The sequence below is a fragment of the Falco naumanni genome, chromosome 5, assembly GCF_017639655.2.
Source record: "Falco naumanni isolate bFalNau1 chromosome 5, bFalNau1.pat, whole genome shotgun sequence".
NCBI classification, from domain to species: domain Eukaryota; kingdom Metazoa; phylum Chordata; class Aves; order Falconiformes; family Falconidae; genus Falco; species Falco naumanni.
The window spans coordinates 45206283-45223895 of NC_054058.1; the positions used below are offsets into that span (position 1 = coordinate 45206283).

The 17613-nt window shown below is 39.3% G+C and overlaps 1 protein-coding gene across 3 annotated transcripts in view; it reads right to left on the reverse strand.

Annotated features, from left to right (window-relative positions):
* The window catches only part of FGD6 (FYVE, RhoGEF and PH domain containing 6), a 75013-nt gene that overhangs the window by 12148 nt on the left and 45252 nt on the right, over positions 1 to 17613 (reverse strand). For 2 of the 3 annotated variants that reach the window (XM_040595130.1, XM_040595129.1), the window contains exons 9-16: positions 13574 to 13624; positions 10413 to 10471; positions 10170 to 10241; positions 9617 to 9685; positions 7824 to 7907; positions 6573 to 6652; positions 1430 to 1532; positions 826 to 969 (exon numbers count right to left, since the gene is read on the reverse strand). In XM_040595130.1, the coding sequence (XP_040451064.1) occupies positions 826 to 969; positions 1430 to 1532; positions 6573 to 6652; positions 7824 to 7907; positions 9617 to 9685; positions 10170 to 10241; positions 10413 to 10471; positions 13574 to 13624 (662 nt within the window). Of the gene's footprint in view, positions 1 to 825; positions 970 to 1429; positions 1533 to 6572; positions 6653 to 7823; positions 7908 to 9616; positions 9686 to 10169; positions 10242 to 10412; positions 10472 to 13573; positions 13625 to 17613 lie in introns of those variants that run through there. The other variant, XM_040595131.1, reaches the window with a different exon arrangement.

Genomic DNA, 17613 nt, shown 5'->3' on the forward strand with positions numbered 1-17613 from the left:
AGCACTGTTAAGCCCATAACAGAATCTGAAATTGGCACTATTTTACATTGAAGATGGTTTAAGGTCTTCGCTTTTCCCCATGTCCTTATGTTCAACACACTGATCTTTCCTCCTCTAAATGATAAACATTTAAATATATAAAAATCACTGAATTAGACAAGTCAATAAGCCAATGGTAACAATCCACGAAATACAGAGTAAGCCTACTGTGTTACTGTTTAAATCGTGTTTAAAGAAATAACTGAAAATAGTAATTTTTAGTCATTGCTCTCTTGACAACTTCTCTACAACACCAATGTCTCAGTGCATTGAATTCTGTGTTCTCATTTGATAGAAAGAAAAAAATGAAGGTTTATTAGACATACCTTTCAGAAGTGTTAAATATAAAATAAGCTTGGTACTAGCTTAAAAACAAAATCATTGTTTATCCTACAAAAGTTAGTAAGAAGATATTTTTCTCATTTCAGCTAGCATTCTTTCTTTGTACTATGTAATAGTGGAGGCAGAAGACAACCATAAATAGTACTCCAAAAAGTAAAATAAGAAACTTGTAACAGGTTAAAAGGTTGACCACTGATCTGTCACAACACCTTAAAAAACCACAACCAACCAACCCACCCCAAAACCAACTTCTAAACACACCCTACCCCCCCCCAAAAAAAAGCAAAACCCTGCAACCTCAACACGTTTTCAATCCACATATAATTGTGTCATAGTACAGTGCTCTCTTTTAAGAGTTGTTGCAGCGCAATTGGGCTCCATCTGTATTTGTCACACAAGGAACCTGAATGACTAATGGAAAACGTAATCACAAAATTGCCCAACCTTTCCGCATGCCCTGCAGTGATGTCTTCTCCACGTCAACGTGAATTCACTTGTACAGATCATACACATAGTAGCTCTAGTATCAGGGATCCAGATGGGAGCTTTTGATCCCAGCGGACTATCTTCTCGTTTCTCTGGATCTGCCTGAGAGAACATACACAGAAGACTGCATTCAGTGATGAGAAATGATTAATATTTATCAGTGATTATAGGTTAACTCTAATTATTTTGGAAAGCTGTCTCTGACAAACTGTCATGGTCTGAAAGACAGACTGCATTTAATTACTTCCAAAAGGGTGTGTGACTTTCAAGCTTTACCAGCCTACTTATATTGCTAGCTGCTACGTTTTAAAGACTTTTCATTTTATCTTTCTGTTAGCAAGATTATCAAGATAGTTGAGAAGGCAAGTTTGGGGTTTTCTTTAAGAAAATAATTTTAAATTTATGAAGTACATAACATTATATCATTCTGTTCTATCATCTGTTCACTTATTTACCATCCTGTTTTATTATTCATCATGGAATGCCTCTTGTTTCTCTAAATATCTGCAAAGAAACTTTATATTCAAAAAGGGAACAAACCAACAATAATAGTGTGATATACCTCTTCAAGACTTTTACTAGGATTAAATGTGATTCTCTTTTTTGTGTATTCTTCAATTGACTTGGAGATGGCTTCTAACCACTCATCTCTTTCTGTAGCAGAACTATTGGAGTAAAAAAAAAATCAATTTATTAGTATTAACATTTAAAACTCAGAAGCAAGTGTTGATTAGAATTCCATTAGCTTTATTACACGTTGACTTAACTCTCTCGCGATTTCAGTTTTATATGCCAGTTCCTGCTGAAACTGGCATTTTAACTGTCCACATGATGCCAGTTGTGTTGATTAATACTAAAAAAGATTTCTGTGTCTGTTGCTATAATGTAGACTCCCTCCCTCTCCTTCCAAAATTGTTTCAAGGCTTGTGTGTCATTGCTCCCTCCTTCTCCCTGGACCTTTGAATAGCTTGAGTGTACTGGTGTAAATGGTGCTCCAGACAAAAGGCATGGGCCCTCCCTCTTGAGAGGGACTCCGAAATTTCAGCAAGCCTTTCCCCCTGCTCCTTCCTTCCATCTCAGGGTGCAGTTTGTTGTACCCATCACTGCGAAACCCCAAGCTTCTGTCAGAAAAAACATGCTCTTTCCCAGCCTTATGCTCCCGACTGTTTGCTCCTACCGGGTCATGATGCTTCCAAATAATTCTTCTTTTCCAATTTTTTCCATTGGATTAGCTAACCCAAAGCGAAAACCAGAGAAGCTTAATGTATCTCTTTATCCCACAGCTGGTGGATCACTAATCAATTGCAAGGAAAGCATTAGGCTGCAGGGGCATGGCACAGGGAGTAGGGAAAACAAGGAGTGCCTGGCACAGCAGGAGCCTGCAGCTATACTGGATTACACACACTGCCAAAGCATGTCCTCTGACCGTGGGCACACCACCACTTCACGTAACATCAATCCATGCTGCTGCTGCAAAGGGCAGCCTACATGCCCTCTCACCCAGGAAGTCTTCTATTCACCCTTGTGCCAGAACACACACAGCGGGCTATAAGTGCAGTGGGCTGGACCTGGAAACAGGTCTTGCTAAAGCCAGCCATCAACCTGCCTTTCCTCTGGATCAGTTTCCCAACTGGGTTCATCACGCAGCTGAACAACCACTTGTGCAGCACCATGGAAGGTGCTCTGAGGAAGGGAGGAAGAAGCAGTTCTGTGGCAGAGGAACAGCTGGATTGCTTATTTAAGATGCCATGCCAGCTTAAAAAGCGCTTCTAAAGTTTAAACCAGCATCTACCACCAACATTTTTTTTATTCCCCACTTCTTAGATAATATCAAATAAATGAATTTGTTTAAACCAAGGAATTGAACGTGACGCGTACACAAAAAGGGAAGTCAGGGAAGAAGAAAGCAATCATCTACACAAATTGGGTGTGCAACACCAATTATTGCTTAATGGCTTTTGTAGGTGAATATGGAAGCTTTGATCATCTTTGAACCTTTAAGGAAGATACTGTGAGCCAGGGTTTTGAACTGGATGAAATTGTGTTCTCTACAGAATCAGAGAGGACAAATCTGGTAAAGTAAACACAGGAGAAGCCTGTGAGGCATGAGGCAAAACCCCCTGATCTAGCACACACAGCAACAAAATCAGAACAAAGGGAGAAGAAATAAGATAAAAGCAGGGGCAAAGCATGTATTATTGTCTGTCCTAATATTTCACACTCCAAGTGGAACATTTTTTGTTCAGTTTATTTACCTTTGGTTTCTCAACCGAAAAGAACAACTGGACTGCATTAACCATGTAACATTCATAACTCTAATCAACTCCTTTGGCTTTTTCAAAATCTGTTACATTTAATTATGTTTCTATAAGTGCATTAAATAACTAAATTTAAAAGTTGGCCCCATTTTTGGAGATTAAGCATCCCCCAGTCCTGTGGGGATTGCTACATATGGGGCTGCTTGCACAATGAGATACTTTCACTAGGGAGCTTGCACTTGGTAGATTTCCTAGTGATTGTTTACCACCCTTCAGAACTTAAGAGCAAAGGCGGTGCCATTGGCAACTGAATTGACGTAATGGTTTGCTGCAGCAAAATTGGCAGTGTTTCTTCTGCTGTAAGTCCCAGCCCTCCCCCTGCAGCTGTGCAGCCCTACCCTCACCAAAGGTCCAGTATTTGTTGCATCATTCCAAAAGTCATTTTGTTTACTAAAACTGCAGTGTTTTCTTAGCTTTTCTTAAAATTATTATTTTTTAAAAAATTATTTAAGATTTAACACAACAGGAGAAAACTTCAACTGCACTGCTGAGAGCCCCAGCAATTGTTATTACTGGCAAACTTGTGCTAGGGGCACACGTCACAGCTGCCCAATGGAGCAAAGCAGCTTGGTGGTCCCAGGAAGGCTCACAGAAACACCCCCCTCTTGTTCCCAGGATCAGAGCCTTAGGCGACCTCTCCCAGCTGAGCTAGTCTTGCATGAGCTATCCTTATGTGAGGGGAAGCGATGCAGCTGTCTGCCCTGTCTGCCCAGGGTAGCTCTTTGCTAGCCTTACTGAGGGGGACAGGGCCAGCTGGCCTCAGACCGTGTCAGGGTGGCACAATTATTGTTTTCAGGACCAAAGCTTTACTTCTGTACAGCACTGCATCATGCAGATGTGCTAACTTGTTTCTCTGATTGAGAGATTTCTAGTACAATACTGCATTGTATCATGTAAAACAATACATATTCCTACAGCTATCCCAGGAAAACAAAAACCTCAGGCCAGACTAGATAAAGCAGAATACTAATGCAGTCATAAAACTAAACCTGAAGTGACGAAGACTCTTGTCTAGGCATTAATCTATACTTCTGTTATTAACAGGATTACTGTTTATTACTAGCATTTTTCCACCAGCTTAATTGCTCCCCTCCCCATCTCTGCCCCCAAGATCATTTCAGTATCTCTTTGGTGTACACTCCACATAATGCTTACTAATTGAAAAAACACAGAAGTGAAATTTGTCTCTGATGTCTGTAAGATTAACTTGAAATGTTTTGTAATTGAAATTTTTACTACATAGGAGCCAAGCAGCTGTTAGAATGAGGTATCATTAAAAGGAAGATGCAGTCTGTATTGACAAGATATCCATTCTCTTCACATCTGGGATATTTATCAATAGAAATAATACAATTAATTGGGAAAAAATATATGCAAGCACCTCCTGCTGGTAGTTGTTCACTTGTTTCCCCTCCTACATCACAACAGACCCAGGTTTAGCTTACAGACAAATAATCTGAAAACTGTCATTTACACCCGAGGCCCCAGCACCTCGTTCATCCCAAGCAAATGCAACCTCTCTCTGTCACTGTTGTGTAACTCAGGGTTCTTGCATACACATAGCTTCCAGCAAGAATAAAATAACAGAGCTCAATGCTTTCCAAAGATGCAAGATTAATAACACTAAAAATGAAAGAGCAAAGCAGAGCAGCTTTAGTTGGTAACGTGAGGTTAATGCCAGTAATTTCAAGGTCAAGACAAAAACATGTCAGAAACGCTGCACAATTTGGTGAGAATGTTATGTATAGGGGTTTTCCCCTGTGAACCAGCATGTATTTCACAGGACTTGCTTTTAATCTACCACATAATCTGTTCCTCAAAAAGACAAGTCTGTCCTGTTTTGTGGAAAATAAATAGGTTGTATTTCAAGCTGATAAACTTTTCACAAGTTCCAATGATTTTTTTCAATTCTTTAAAACATCTGAATTAAAAATGAAATGCTGTTTCAAGTCAAGCAGAGATAAATCCACAATGTCTACCGCAATCTCATAAATACCTTCATGTATCTGTGCAACACCCAGTCATAAAGGGACCTAAGCAGCACAGACCTGCTCATATTATACTGGAGCAGAACCATACCCTAAACAGTGAAATGCACCTATTTTTTTCCCCAATGTGCAGAAGAACCATAAGAAACATGTAAACTTGCTCAAAAAATATTAAAAAACTGCTTTCAAGTCTGTTATAAATAACTACTGTTCAGACAATTGAGCTACTTCCTCTGGCTACTTTGACAAAGTTAACCTTGGTCAACCCTTCAGCTAGAGATACTGCTATCTTTGTGCAGACATCCTCATGTCCGTATTTACAAGGTCACACAAACAGAAGCAGTCTGCCCTTGCCCAGCTTTGCTAAACGAAAGAGAAAATATGTCTTTCTTCATTGGTATCAGCACTGTCACAAATGTCAGAACATATAAAACTTCAACTCAAACACAGTAAAAACAACAATCCACAAAACCAGGTCTTTGCTAAAGGCACCTCGGCGAAGACAGACCAGAGGTGCTCTGGTTTAGTGGCCGTGTATCCTTTTGCTGCTACATGGAGAATTTGGTTTTCTGGTAAAGACAAGCACCATTCCAGTAATTTCTGCCATTTCCATAATTTCAGGTTCACTGAGATCTATTACTTGTTTCAATTACACTGTTATTTTAGCTAGAAGACCAGGATGACTTATTCCAATTTATATCAGTTACCAATAATAATACAAAAATTTATTGTCATGTTTCATCTCCTGTCCTGTTAATGCACTGACAGATCGTATCAGTAACTTTGGAAGAACGAAAAAATGCTGAAAACCAAAGCCTAAAATTAACTAAATTGAAACTATTTTAATTCTTGTACCTCTCAAGGAAAGGCAGTGAGAGGATAGTATTTCAATTTACTTAAAGTTTCTGAAGGTGTAGCTGAGCTGAACCAAGCAAGAGTAACATTCACTCTGATTAACAGTTAACTGTCTTGAGGACAGCAGAATCCCCACCAGCTGCATCCTTAAGCCCAAAGTGTTCAAATACCAGACACGTTTATTATAGTGTTTTTGCTTCTGTGCATCACTTCACAATGGGCATCATTCCTTACAAGTCAGGGTGAACTGTATTAGAAACTACAAATTCATATGGTATTACTGAAATTTACTATATGTGACCAGGCTTCCTTTCTGCTGGTCCATTTAAAAATAAACTTAAATTTTCAAAATTAGATTTTGAATGTGAACAAAAGTGAACTAGAGCGAAGTATTTCCAGAAACCCATCTCTCATTCCCTCTACTCTGTAATTACTCTAGCCAAGGGTAACTTTTCATTACATAAATACAAAATAAGCTATAAAAAGCTTATGTGGCCTGTTTGAAATTACATGGTTTTAAAATCATTACTTCATAAAGACTTACCTTGCTGAAAGAATGAAGGATCTCTCTACGCTTTCAATGTTCAGTTCATTCTGATATGCTTCCTGGGTTGGCTTTCTAACCTTCAGTCAAAAGAGGAAATACGACATTCAAACTGAAATAGTACTTTTATAGTTGCTTTATTTTTAATTACTTTAAAAATTCTTGCATTTTTATTGCAGAAGGGGTACATTGGAGGGAAAGATCTCAAAAATTGGGGATCATACACCAATCCAGAGGGCCCAGCTACAGTAAGATTATGTGCAGCCTACCATTTTAATTGACTGTGGCCCCACACAAGCACTGGAGATGTACAGAGGAATGAAGCTCAAGAGCTGTCAGACACCTCCCACTGTGCTTCAACATGCCCAGGCCCTTTGCCCTCTAAGCACCTTCTGCAACTGGGCAAAAAAAGGCACTGCTGCAGGAGATGTAGCTCACCAGTGTACCTCAGAGTGAGCATGTGCCTCATACCCCCAAGGGCTGGATCACCCTGCCAATCCCTTCTGAATAACAAAGTTTCAAACATGAGGAGGTTTAGAAGTTAGGAGCAGTTCTCATCCACCACAAGACATCTGCTGGCAAAAGAGATTTTGCAGCTCTGTCTGCGAAAGCCTGTACCTGGGCACCAGATCTGCACTGCAGCTGGACTTGGTGCTGTTCTCTGACAGGACCAGAGACAAGTTACTTGATGCCCAAGGTGACAGTTTGCTATTCCCACTAACTGTCACGTCAGAGACTATGTCAACATATGGTCATGCATGTCCCTTATCCCTACCCAGGGGCGCTCAGGGCTTAACTTGGATGCTTTTCACAAAGGCTCAGAAACAAAAGCTGTATCTTCCCTCACAGTTAGCAGATCTCTGTAAACCATGGAGATCTGATCCACCAGAAGCTTATCAGGCAGAGGTGCCTAACCTCTGGGTGTGGGCAATAAGAAGCAGTTGCAAGACAAAAGTGAGGCAGTCTAAACAAAATCCAAGACAAAAATTAAGCAGGCAGAGTATTTCAGCGTAGAACGATACTGGATGAAATGCAGGTGAGATGATCCTGTGGCAACAGAGTTTATTAGGGAAACCTAGATAACAATACCACAGGCCACATTATGCAAGAAACATTAAGCCTGTAGGACTGCTCTGGAATATAAGCATCTTTAACATCTCTTTCCAACAATAAACACAATTGTGTTTTGAAAATCTGAAGGCCTGAGTTTAAATAGATTTGGAGAAAGAGTAATTTTAACAAGTGACTCACCTTCATTCCAGCCAATGACAACATGTTGTTGAGTTTATACATCCCTGACTGAACTGGAGTAGTATACAACAAGGCATCATTGAACTGTGATATAGAAACAAAACTTTTTAATGACTAAAGACTATTTAGAGACAGATAATTTCAGATACACTTTACTGGAAGTACAGAACTCATACAGCACTGAGATCAACTGTCCAGAAGGGCATCTTCTACTTCCTATTATTCCACTTAGAACCCAAGAAACATTTTCATGTATGAATTTAGAGAACAGTAGGTGTCTAGTTATATCCTCCTTGTGTAAATATACATTTGGCACATGAGTAAACAGTGCACGAATGTCAAAGAACAGGCTGTCAAAAAGGGCACAAATATTGAGTCTCATGTACACAGCTATAACGTATAACAAATTACTTCAAAAGGACATTACAATTAACCGTTCAAAACAATGCAAAACCATTAGCCATTCCAAAAAAGTTCCAGAAACTCAGAGACAGCAGAATTAAGATTAGCAATTTATGATTATAAGGACAAGCATCCATATGTACCATGTGAATCTTACCAGTTTAAATGTGCATCTACTGTTTATTTCCTGTTCTACCAGACTGGCTTTATTCAGTGCACTTACTGAACAGCATTTAAGATTTTTTTCTATTTTCTGTGTTGTTTAACACACAGATCCAAACTTCATTTACTGCATGTAAACACAGACCAGAAACTGAACTGTCTCATATAAAGTTTTTGCTATCAGGTTCTTTGCAAAATAACCAAATGTTTCACGAGCCTTACTAAATCTTCACAACGTGATCAATGGAAAAAAATCACTGCTTAAGTGTCTAAAGGTATAAAAACTGGCCTGCATGATTTATATCTAAAAAAACCCCAAACCAACAAAAAAAACCCAAACCCCAAACAAAACCACAACAAAACCCCACCACCCCAAAAAGTAAAAACAAAGAAATCCCTGCTAGAGCCACTGAAATTAGCAACATCTGACTAGTCTAGCTTGAGATAGCACCAGATTTTAGAGAACATTACCTTAAGTGATACAATTTGCAGGTATCTCAGTGCTTTATACGCTACAAAATCATCTCCAGAGCATAAGACAGGTGCTTGCAAGCTCAAAATACATTTTCCACGACTGCCTAGGGAAATACTTATTTGTACTACAGTAACTACAAGATAGATTTCAGCCAGGACCACAGACCAATAATGCCACAAATTACACTGGGCAACAGCTGCTTTACTATCTAAACAGAAGAGATAAACAACAGGTTCAAGTGGAAACAGAAACTTCAGAGATACACAGAAGTTTCAAAACAGTAGCAGAGACAGGAAGTGAACCCAGCACCTAACTTCCAGCCCAGTGCTCCGCGCAGGATGCAAGTGGGCTCGTGCAGGGGAAAGAGAGGAAGAGGAAAGGTGGAAGGAGGGAGGGCGGGAGGGATGCAATAGCTGCAGCAGAGTTGTAATTTCTAAGACCTGGTAAAGCTAAGTGGGATGGAGTAACTGTGTTAGTTTTTGCACTACCACAGATGATGTCTCTTCATAAATGAGCTCAACTTCTAAACGAGCGTTTAGTACCAGTACCAGTACATTTTAGCAAGAAAGTTTTCTATTAAAATTAGTACATATGCAACACATGATCTCTCTAAATTAGAACTAAGTATAACAGTAACAACTGCTCATTTTTTCCACTACCTGAAGGTACCAGTTAGTTACGTTTGCAGTGTAATGTTTCAACCACTTCAAATTACAGTAGCATTAGGCACACAGCAACACACTCAGCATCTTACCAGAAAAAACATTCGTGGCTGCATGACTTTCCGGGACAGCTTCATCAGTGTTCCCTCTTTCAAAAAGACCTACCAAATTAAAACAAGTAATTCAAACCCTAGCTTTTCAGGGCACAAGCTGTACAAATGAGCTTTTTCATCATCATTACTATTACTACGCAAGAGGTGATTCAGAAGTTTTGGGATTTAAGGTTCCCTTTCTGAGAAAGGCTGTTCATCCTTAGGTTTCTCTTAAAAGTGAGTATGAATGGCTGCATTACAGTTTTCCATGCTGCACTTGAAACCCTGACAAATACAAGGTTAAGGTTGAGGAAAAAGCCTGCCTGCAAGATCTGGCAAAGAATTGTATTCTAAAACCTGTAAGTTTTCATCAGATAAACATCTAAGAAAAACCCTACACATATGGAAAGAGTATTCCTTTGACTGTTAGAACCAAATAATTAAGTGATGGACCATTTTCCTTTTCTATATATGCCAGCTTCAGTACTTTTCTTGCATATTGTCTGTGCTGCACCTTTACTGCAGTGTGCTGAATGCCATCTGGAGGACCTACCCTTCCTGGCTGTACAATCTCATGGTGTCCATTTAAACTGTACTGAATCTGCATGAGTTTCTGAAAGTTATCCTACAGGGAGAAAAAGCAAAAGGTAAGTAATTGCCCTTGCATCCATGACTTCCCCCCTTTTCCCCCTCCAACCACCCACCCCCAACTCAAAAAAAAAAAAAAAAAAAAAAAAAAAAAAAGAGAGAGAGAAAAAAGCTTGAATCAACCAGCTTCATAAGTCAAAATACTTACTCCTTGCTTCATGATGTCATTGGCATGGTTTGCAACTTCTATGACAACAGCTAGAGCATCTGAAGGATGAAGAAATGATGCTTCGGTTATACAGACTAGTTAGCATTGGTATTATGTAAAGCACAGGTACAATATTGCCCTTCCATATCATGCTGAAATTCAGGGACCTGATTGTACAGTCACTGCCTTCAGGAGCACTTCCCATAGATCCTAGAGTCTTTGGATCATGGTTTACTAAGTGTGCCCCAGCAAGTCACTGCTTCAACCAACAGCGTCAATCATTTCTTACAGCTAATCAAAAACAGTGTACAAGCAAAATTAAATTCTAGTTTCTCACACAAAGAATTAGTTTAATTTCAGTATCTCTACTTACAGCGGAAAAGTTACATCGTTTTAACTGAGGCTATATAGAGATTACGTTTTTTCCATTTTATACAACTGCCTCCCGTGCCAGTCATGGAAGGCTACCTAGAAAAATTATCCCAATCTTTGCAGTTTGTTTCTTCTGCCTTTGGTTTTCCTGCACCTCAAGATAACAGTATAAAGTATAAATTTCTAAATTTCAAACTTAGTAGAAAAAAATATCTCTGAAAGAGAAAAGTTAGCAAAGATGAGGGATTTTATTAAGTCCTGATATTTAATAGCAACTTGACTGTAATCTATGCTGAAGTGTAACTGCAAAAAGGGGTTACATAGAAGGGTTAGTAAACTACTGAAGAGTGAGTATATATGACACAATCCATCCAAGGATCTTATCCAAAAACCTGTGATTTACTTAAGTAGAATTAGAAGGAAAAGAAAAAAAAAGACGACTCATTTAACTGAAAGCTAGAACAACTGCTCTGATAAAACCAGTCTTTAAAGCGTTTAGCACCTTCTGAGTAACTGAAGTGCAGTCAGGCACTTCAAATAAAGGAACTACATTTGCTTAAAAGTCCACAGAGAAGGCTGGTAGGTAAACCAGGTAAACCCAAAGCCTTAGGTTTTTTTTCCAGTTAATCATTAGAGTATTAGTACTGTAGGATGTATATACTTCCTTTACTGTTGAGGTCATAGTCAGAAAGAAAGCATGTGAAAAGATACAGCTTTCTGAACTGAAAGGTTCAAAAGGTCATGAAGCCATGTAAGACTAAACTGTGCAAACAAAAAGCTTCTCCTAAGTCAACCTAAGGAGAATTTTTGTTCAAGATTTTCATGAACCAAGGCAATGCAAGCACAGGAGTCAAATAGTTAAAAGGCATAGCACACATCGAGCATTTGATCAAAATTTAAGTTTAGATAGAGATGTCATGATGTCAGCTGAGCCTGCTGAAACATAGCTAGCGGCCTCCTACTAGGAAATGTTGGAGCTGCTCCAGCCAAAACACTCCCCAGCTCCCATCCACTTGGAAGAAAACGAAGGGAAATTTAGCTAAATTCACAAAGACAGGAATGAGTACCTGAATTTTTTGTTATACTTTCCTTCATCTATCAGTTATTATATCCATTAAAAACTTAAAATTTTACTGACTGACTTCAAGAAAGATTGAAGAATGTTAGAGAAAATTTGCTGGTTATTTGAAGGGAAAGTTCCACAATCTCAGGGCCACTTACACAGCCAGCACTAAATTAATCTAAACAACAACAGAAAATAATCCATAGGGTCAAAGTCCATAAACAAAGTGGGTTTTGGCAGGGAGAAGCATTCCACTTCTTATATCCCTTAGCTGGAGTGATGTATGCAAATGAAGGTCATCAGGAAGAATTGTGTTGTTTGGGTTTTTTTCCAAGAACACTAACCATAACCAAACTCAGTCTCCCCCCACGCTGCAATGGAATTAAACAACTAAGCAAAGTTAGAACTAAGTTAAGCTTAATTATCACAGGATAGGTCTTGGTGAGTAAAGGTCAGATTTTCTTTTCTTACCCAGTTTCAAAGATAGACTACCAAACATGTCAAATGCATAAAATTAACAGTTATTGTTACAACTAAGCTTCTGCTTTTATCTTTGACATATGAAGTGAGAGAAAAATACTACGGAAGGTACAACCACAAAAAATGCAGAAGCTGGAGAAATCACAAGAAAATATAAAGTAAATATATATTTAAGTTGCTCACTTTTTAAGTGGTCAATTATTTAATGTGCAGTGCAAGCATCAGTTTGTTCACAGCCGTAAGGAGTACAAGACAAACTTTTCTGTCTCTTAGAGAGTCATCATTTAAAATATTTTGGCTTATGTTTTTCAATATAATCAAACAAATATGGCTAAATTTCCTAAGAATTGTATTTACTCACAAGTTTTACAGTACTATACCAGCAGACAAAGCTGTAAGAAAGCAAACTTGGCTCAGTGCATTGAAGGCACTCATTTATTACAGTCCAATGAACTACATCTGCACAACCCTCCTAAAGATAATGGGCTTTGCACAAATGTCACTAAAGAGACTGAAATAAGTGACAGGGGCTCATGCAAATGAAACTGAAACATTGACTGGCAGCATTTTTAATACTGCTGAGGCACACACATGAAAGGAGGAAACAGTCTGAATGTCCATTGCATTGCTATACTCAAGCTAAACCAGCTTAATCCCAAACTACCATGAAACATGTAGCACTGTCCTCTTCCATCACCTTCTATTCCTTCTCCCTTCCCCTTATCTCCTCTTGCCCCACATGCATGCAAACTTGTGGAAGTCACTTGAGTTTGTGCAACTTGTGACAAGTCAAACTGGAGAACTCCTCCAAATATAACCCAGAGCAGCTCCTTGATCTTGTTCACTCCCACCACACAAACACTTGTCCTGGCACAAAGAGTGAGAAGGCAGCCAGAAAGGCTCATAGCTGGGGGAGACCAGCTGGTAGACCAGACTGCCTATCATGAAAGGTCTACAGATGGAAGGACTGTCTCTTTCAGTGGCAGTGCCTCAAATATCTGCTTCAGCTGCCCGTGGAACTTCACTCTTATCTCTTGGTTTCCACTCAAAAGTAAGCTGATACAAATGTCAGCTCCAAACGTTTTTGAAACACAAGTCTGCAGTCTTTCAGTATCCTTGCTGAGAAACTTAGAACAAAATAGAAAATGTTTCTATTACTGGCTAAGCACTTTGCATGCATATAACATTTAGAAACATTACAATAAGTATGTAAGCTGTTATTTCTTTAATCTAAAGAGACATTTACCTTGAGTATCCCTATAGTCTGCAGATTCTTCTAAAAGATTCTTTAAATAATCTGTATTAAAAAAAATAGATAGTTTTGTTAAAGAAATAAACAGCACCAGAAAGTAGAAAAGCCCACCTTTTTCCTGTAAATCTGCTTTTCAGGCAGATCTATGCCACAAAGATCTACTACTTAATCTTTTAAATCTGTAAAAGCAATAACGAAAGGAAAACTAGTGCTTCCATAACTAAAGTATATCATAATATCTTGCTCAGGGAAGAGAGGGTTATTGAAGCACTGGCCTTCCCCAAAGACAAATGGTATGTTGTATATATTATTCCAGAACAAAACAAGCAAGTGAAAAATATTTATTGTGCAAAATATTGCAATATTTAAGCTGATGCAAAAATTTTTAATATTATAGATATTTGCCTGAGCACCAAACTTGTCTATAGAAGCGAAGAAAAAAGTAGCCCATTACAGAAGATCTGGTTATGATTAATATTTTTCAACAATGAAAGTATTATACCCCCCCCCCCCCCCCCCAAAGTCCAGTCATTTTTGGTTTTCAGTTACAAACTTAGTTCTTCAACCACAAGATGGCACCCTCAATCCATGCAAGTCTTGGGAGTTTTACAATTTATTTTACTTAGTTAAAATTAGCTCCAAATGTATGACTATACAAGAAAACATCCCCCTCGAGTTCCCATTCCCTGGTCAAGCGCCTAGTTCACCAGCAAGTACTGTATCCTGACAAAGATTAACATATATCCTCAGTAAAAATTCAGTCATCTATTCTCTACATGCTACAGCTTTGAAGTACTTAAAATTGAAAGAAATCAAATCAAAAACTTTCAAAGAAATATACGTGTTAGACTGATAATATCAACAAAGACTGTTTTATAATTACCTTTTAAATGAGGTATTAAGATTCTGGCAGATCTACCAAAACCTAATCATGTGTGATCTAGCAAGCGTTCAATTTTGCTTTGCAGTTGTACAAGTTTCATGCAGGGGTGAAATAATTCAACTCCCACATGCTTGCCCTACCCAAATTCATCCTTTTACTCAAGAAGAATCAGGAGCCAATTGTTCCTGCCTTCCTAAGAGGTCTTGCTTCATGCATGCCCCTCAGAGACTGCTCAGTGTACTGTAATCTTTTCCTTATGCAAGAAAAAGGGAATTATGAAACATGTTTCTGCGGTAGAAATGCTACAAAGAGTGAAAACCTTGTCACAGTTAATGAAAGCTTTGAGAAAAACAGAACTACAGGAAGAGAAATATTTGGCACTAAAATTTTATTTTTTGGCAAAGACCTAAGGGAGGATCCAAGAGAGAAGCATGAAAAGCAGGTTGGGGTAAAGGAAGAGGAACCAGATGGGGTCTCCTGCAGGGAAGTGGGAAGGGAGCACTGGGAGGTCTGGCTGGCTGGGCCACAGGAACACCCACAGCCTTCTGCTCTCCTCAGAGTTTTGTCTTATCTTTAGCAGGCACTGGTCAACGTGTGATCTTTTAAGACAAGTCTGATATGGCACCAAAACCTCACTAGCTGCACTCCATAAATATTGCAGTTTCACATCCCTCAAGATCTTGTGCTGTAGTAGCTACCAGACACTCCAGTGCAATGTTTAGGTGGACGCATATTCCACTAAAACCAAAGGTCATCTTGCTTCACCCTGGGTGATGCTGGTAAGAAACTGGTGTGAGAGTTAAAAAATAAATCAACAGGAGGTATTCTGAAAGGAACTGAGAAGACTTTACATTGTTTTTAACTTGGTTTGACCTGGAAGAACCCATCACACACATGATACCAGCTGCCGTCTCCTGTCCTGCCTGCCCATGGGCGCTCTCTCAAGTCAGATCTGTGCCATACTGCCCAGGCAGAGCACTCCTGGGACTCCACCATAAAGCAATCAAGCTAAAGCTTTACAATTCCAAATAGATCTTCATCAGGGTCAGCACAAAGGACTCCAGTGGGAACCTCCCAGTATAAGAAGGAGCGTCTACAGCTTACACAGAAATACCAGCTTCTTAAAGCTACTAACCACACACTCACCCCTACAGGCCGGGAGCAAGAGGTGAGGTGGGTATAATTTACTCATCTGCAAAACATACTGCTGGCACTGTAAGTAAATGTCCCTAGTACATGGAAACATTCAATTTAGCATCCAAAGTGACTGCAGTGGAAACTTGAAACCAGAGATCCAACATGGGAACTAACTGTTTCTTGGCATAGTCATGCTTTATGACTTGTTCCCCAAAACAACATGTTATATCCCTCAAAATATTTTTTGATGGCTGTATTCCAGCATTTTAGATCATACGATCAGTGAATAAAAGAGGGAAAATTAGATATTTTTCACTTAAAATTCTGTATTTAAAATGGAAGGCAGCTTTTACATTATAAGACTGAAGCAGCCAATAAAAGTTGCAACTGTAAAATCTTGACAGTGATAAATACATAACTTCATCTTGATACTCTCTATGAACATCTAGTAAGTGGACCTCAGTTCATAGCTAAAACTCGGCTTCAGAGAAGCATCAGAACAGATATTTTTAGTCTCTTCTGTGGATACACACTGGAAGTTTTGTGCTTACAAAAACTTCCTGGAGGTACTGGCTTAAACTATACAGACAAGCAGATTTCAGACATGAGTAACATTACAGTAAAAATTTAGCAAAAATATTCCTAGATAAAATAAATACAGAGTCAAATATTAAGGTGGAATGGCATCTACTGTTTTGCCAAAAAAAAAAATCTTCCCCTCTGAAACGTGCTTTAGTTGTTCAGACCAGGAAGACCTTAAGCATACCTTCAGAAAGGCAGAGTTAGAAATCAAAATCCATAGCTCTGCTGGATACTCCAAAACACAACAAAAATCAACACAAAAGCACGTAACTACTGTTCCTGTGATGAATAAAATTTCCTTATGCCCTGCTTCTACCCCACAGCGGCCAGCAAGTCTCTCTTCCTTCTCACTGGGGGGGCAGTGACTATCACTTCTCCTGCTAAAAACTCTCCTCCGATTCATTAACTGCTTTTTGTCTCAGGTTGTCTGATTTAATTAAGTTAAACTCAGAGCAACAGCTCCCCAACACATAATGGACTCAAGTCTGACAACTCTGTTTCTAACCTGCAAAGCAGCAATGCATCCCCCTCAGCATCCCCTCACTATACCCCAGTTAAGGATAACAAAAGACTCACTCGCTGCAAACCTATGTTGAGAAAGAGAGGCACTTATCATGTGACAATGAAGAGCCTGTTCGTATGGTACAGTCTCAAGTCACCTACTCAAATCAGAGCGTTTTGGAAGGAATCACCTCTACTTCATTTCTATTAGAAATCAGAGGCCTCTAATTAACCTCCCCAAAACCCCATCTAGTATTTGCTGTATAGAGCTCGGGGCTAGTACATGGCAGAAGTTAAAGTTCACTTGCTGGACTGGAGAAGCTGTATAATTAAACAGAAACACAGCTGAGCTGCGCCTCTCCTTCGCCGATTTATGAGCCCACCTGCTCCTGCTTTTGTTCGCACAAAAGTAACTCCACTTCAAAGCACAGCAACCATCTTGTGATGTGACCATGTAGCAGCAGGTTACCAGTACAAAGCTGTCCCACTGACACAGAACATCTAAATAGGAAGAAATCCCTGCTGACTCAGGCCTAGCAGCTTCGTTTCCTGGATTATTTTTGCTCCTCCGTTCTTACCCATTGCCCCCTCCTCCCTCGCCCACAGGTCCCCCCATCTTCAGACTGGGCAGCTGCTGCATTGCAGTGTCTCACCCACCGCAACAACAGGTTCAAGTGTTTTGTGCATCATCCAAGTGTTTTGCAGCACATGTTTACGAAGAGATTGCTCAATATTGCACAGAGCTGCTGGAAGGTAACAGAGCAGATGGGTCATCCACAGAAATACAGAAGAGTGACAATCTCAAGCACAATGAAATGCATGATAGACTGAGCAGACTGAACAAGAAACAGTCCAAAATAACACTCCCCAGTTCCAGCACAATTAAATTCTTAGTCTGACCTCCTTTATTGCTCCCATAAAACAAGAAAAA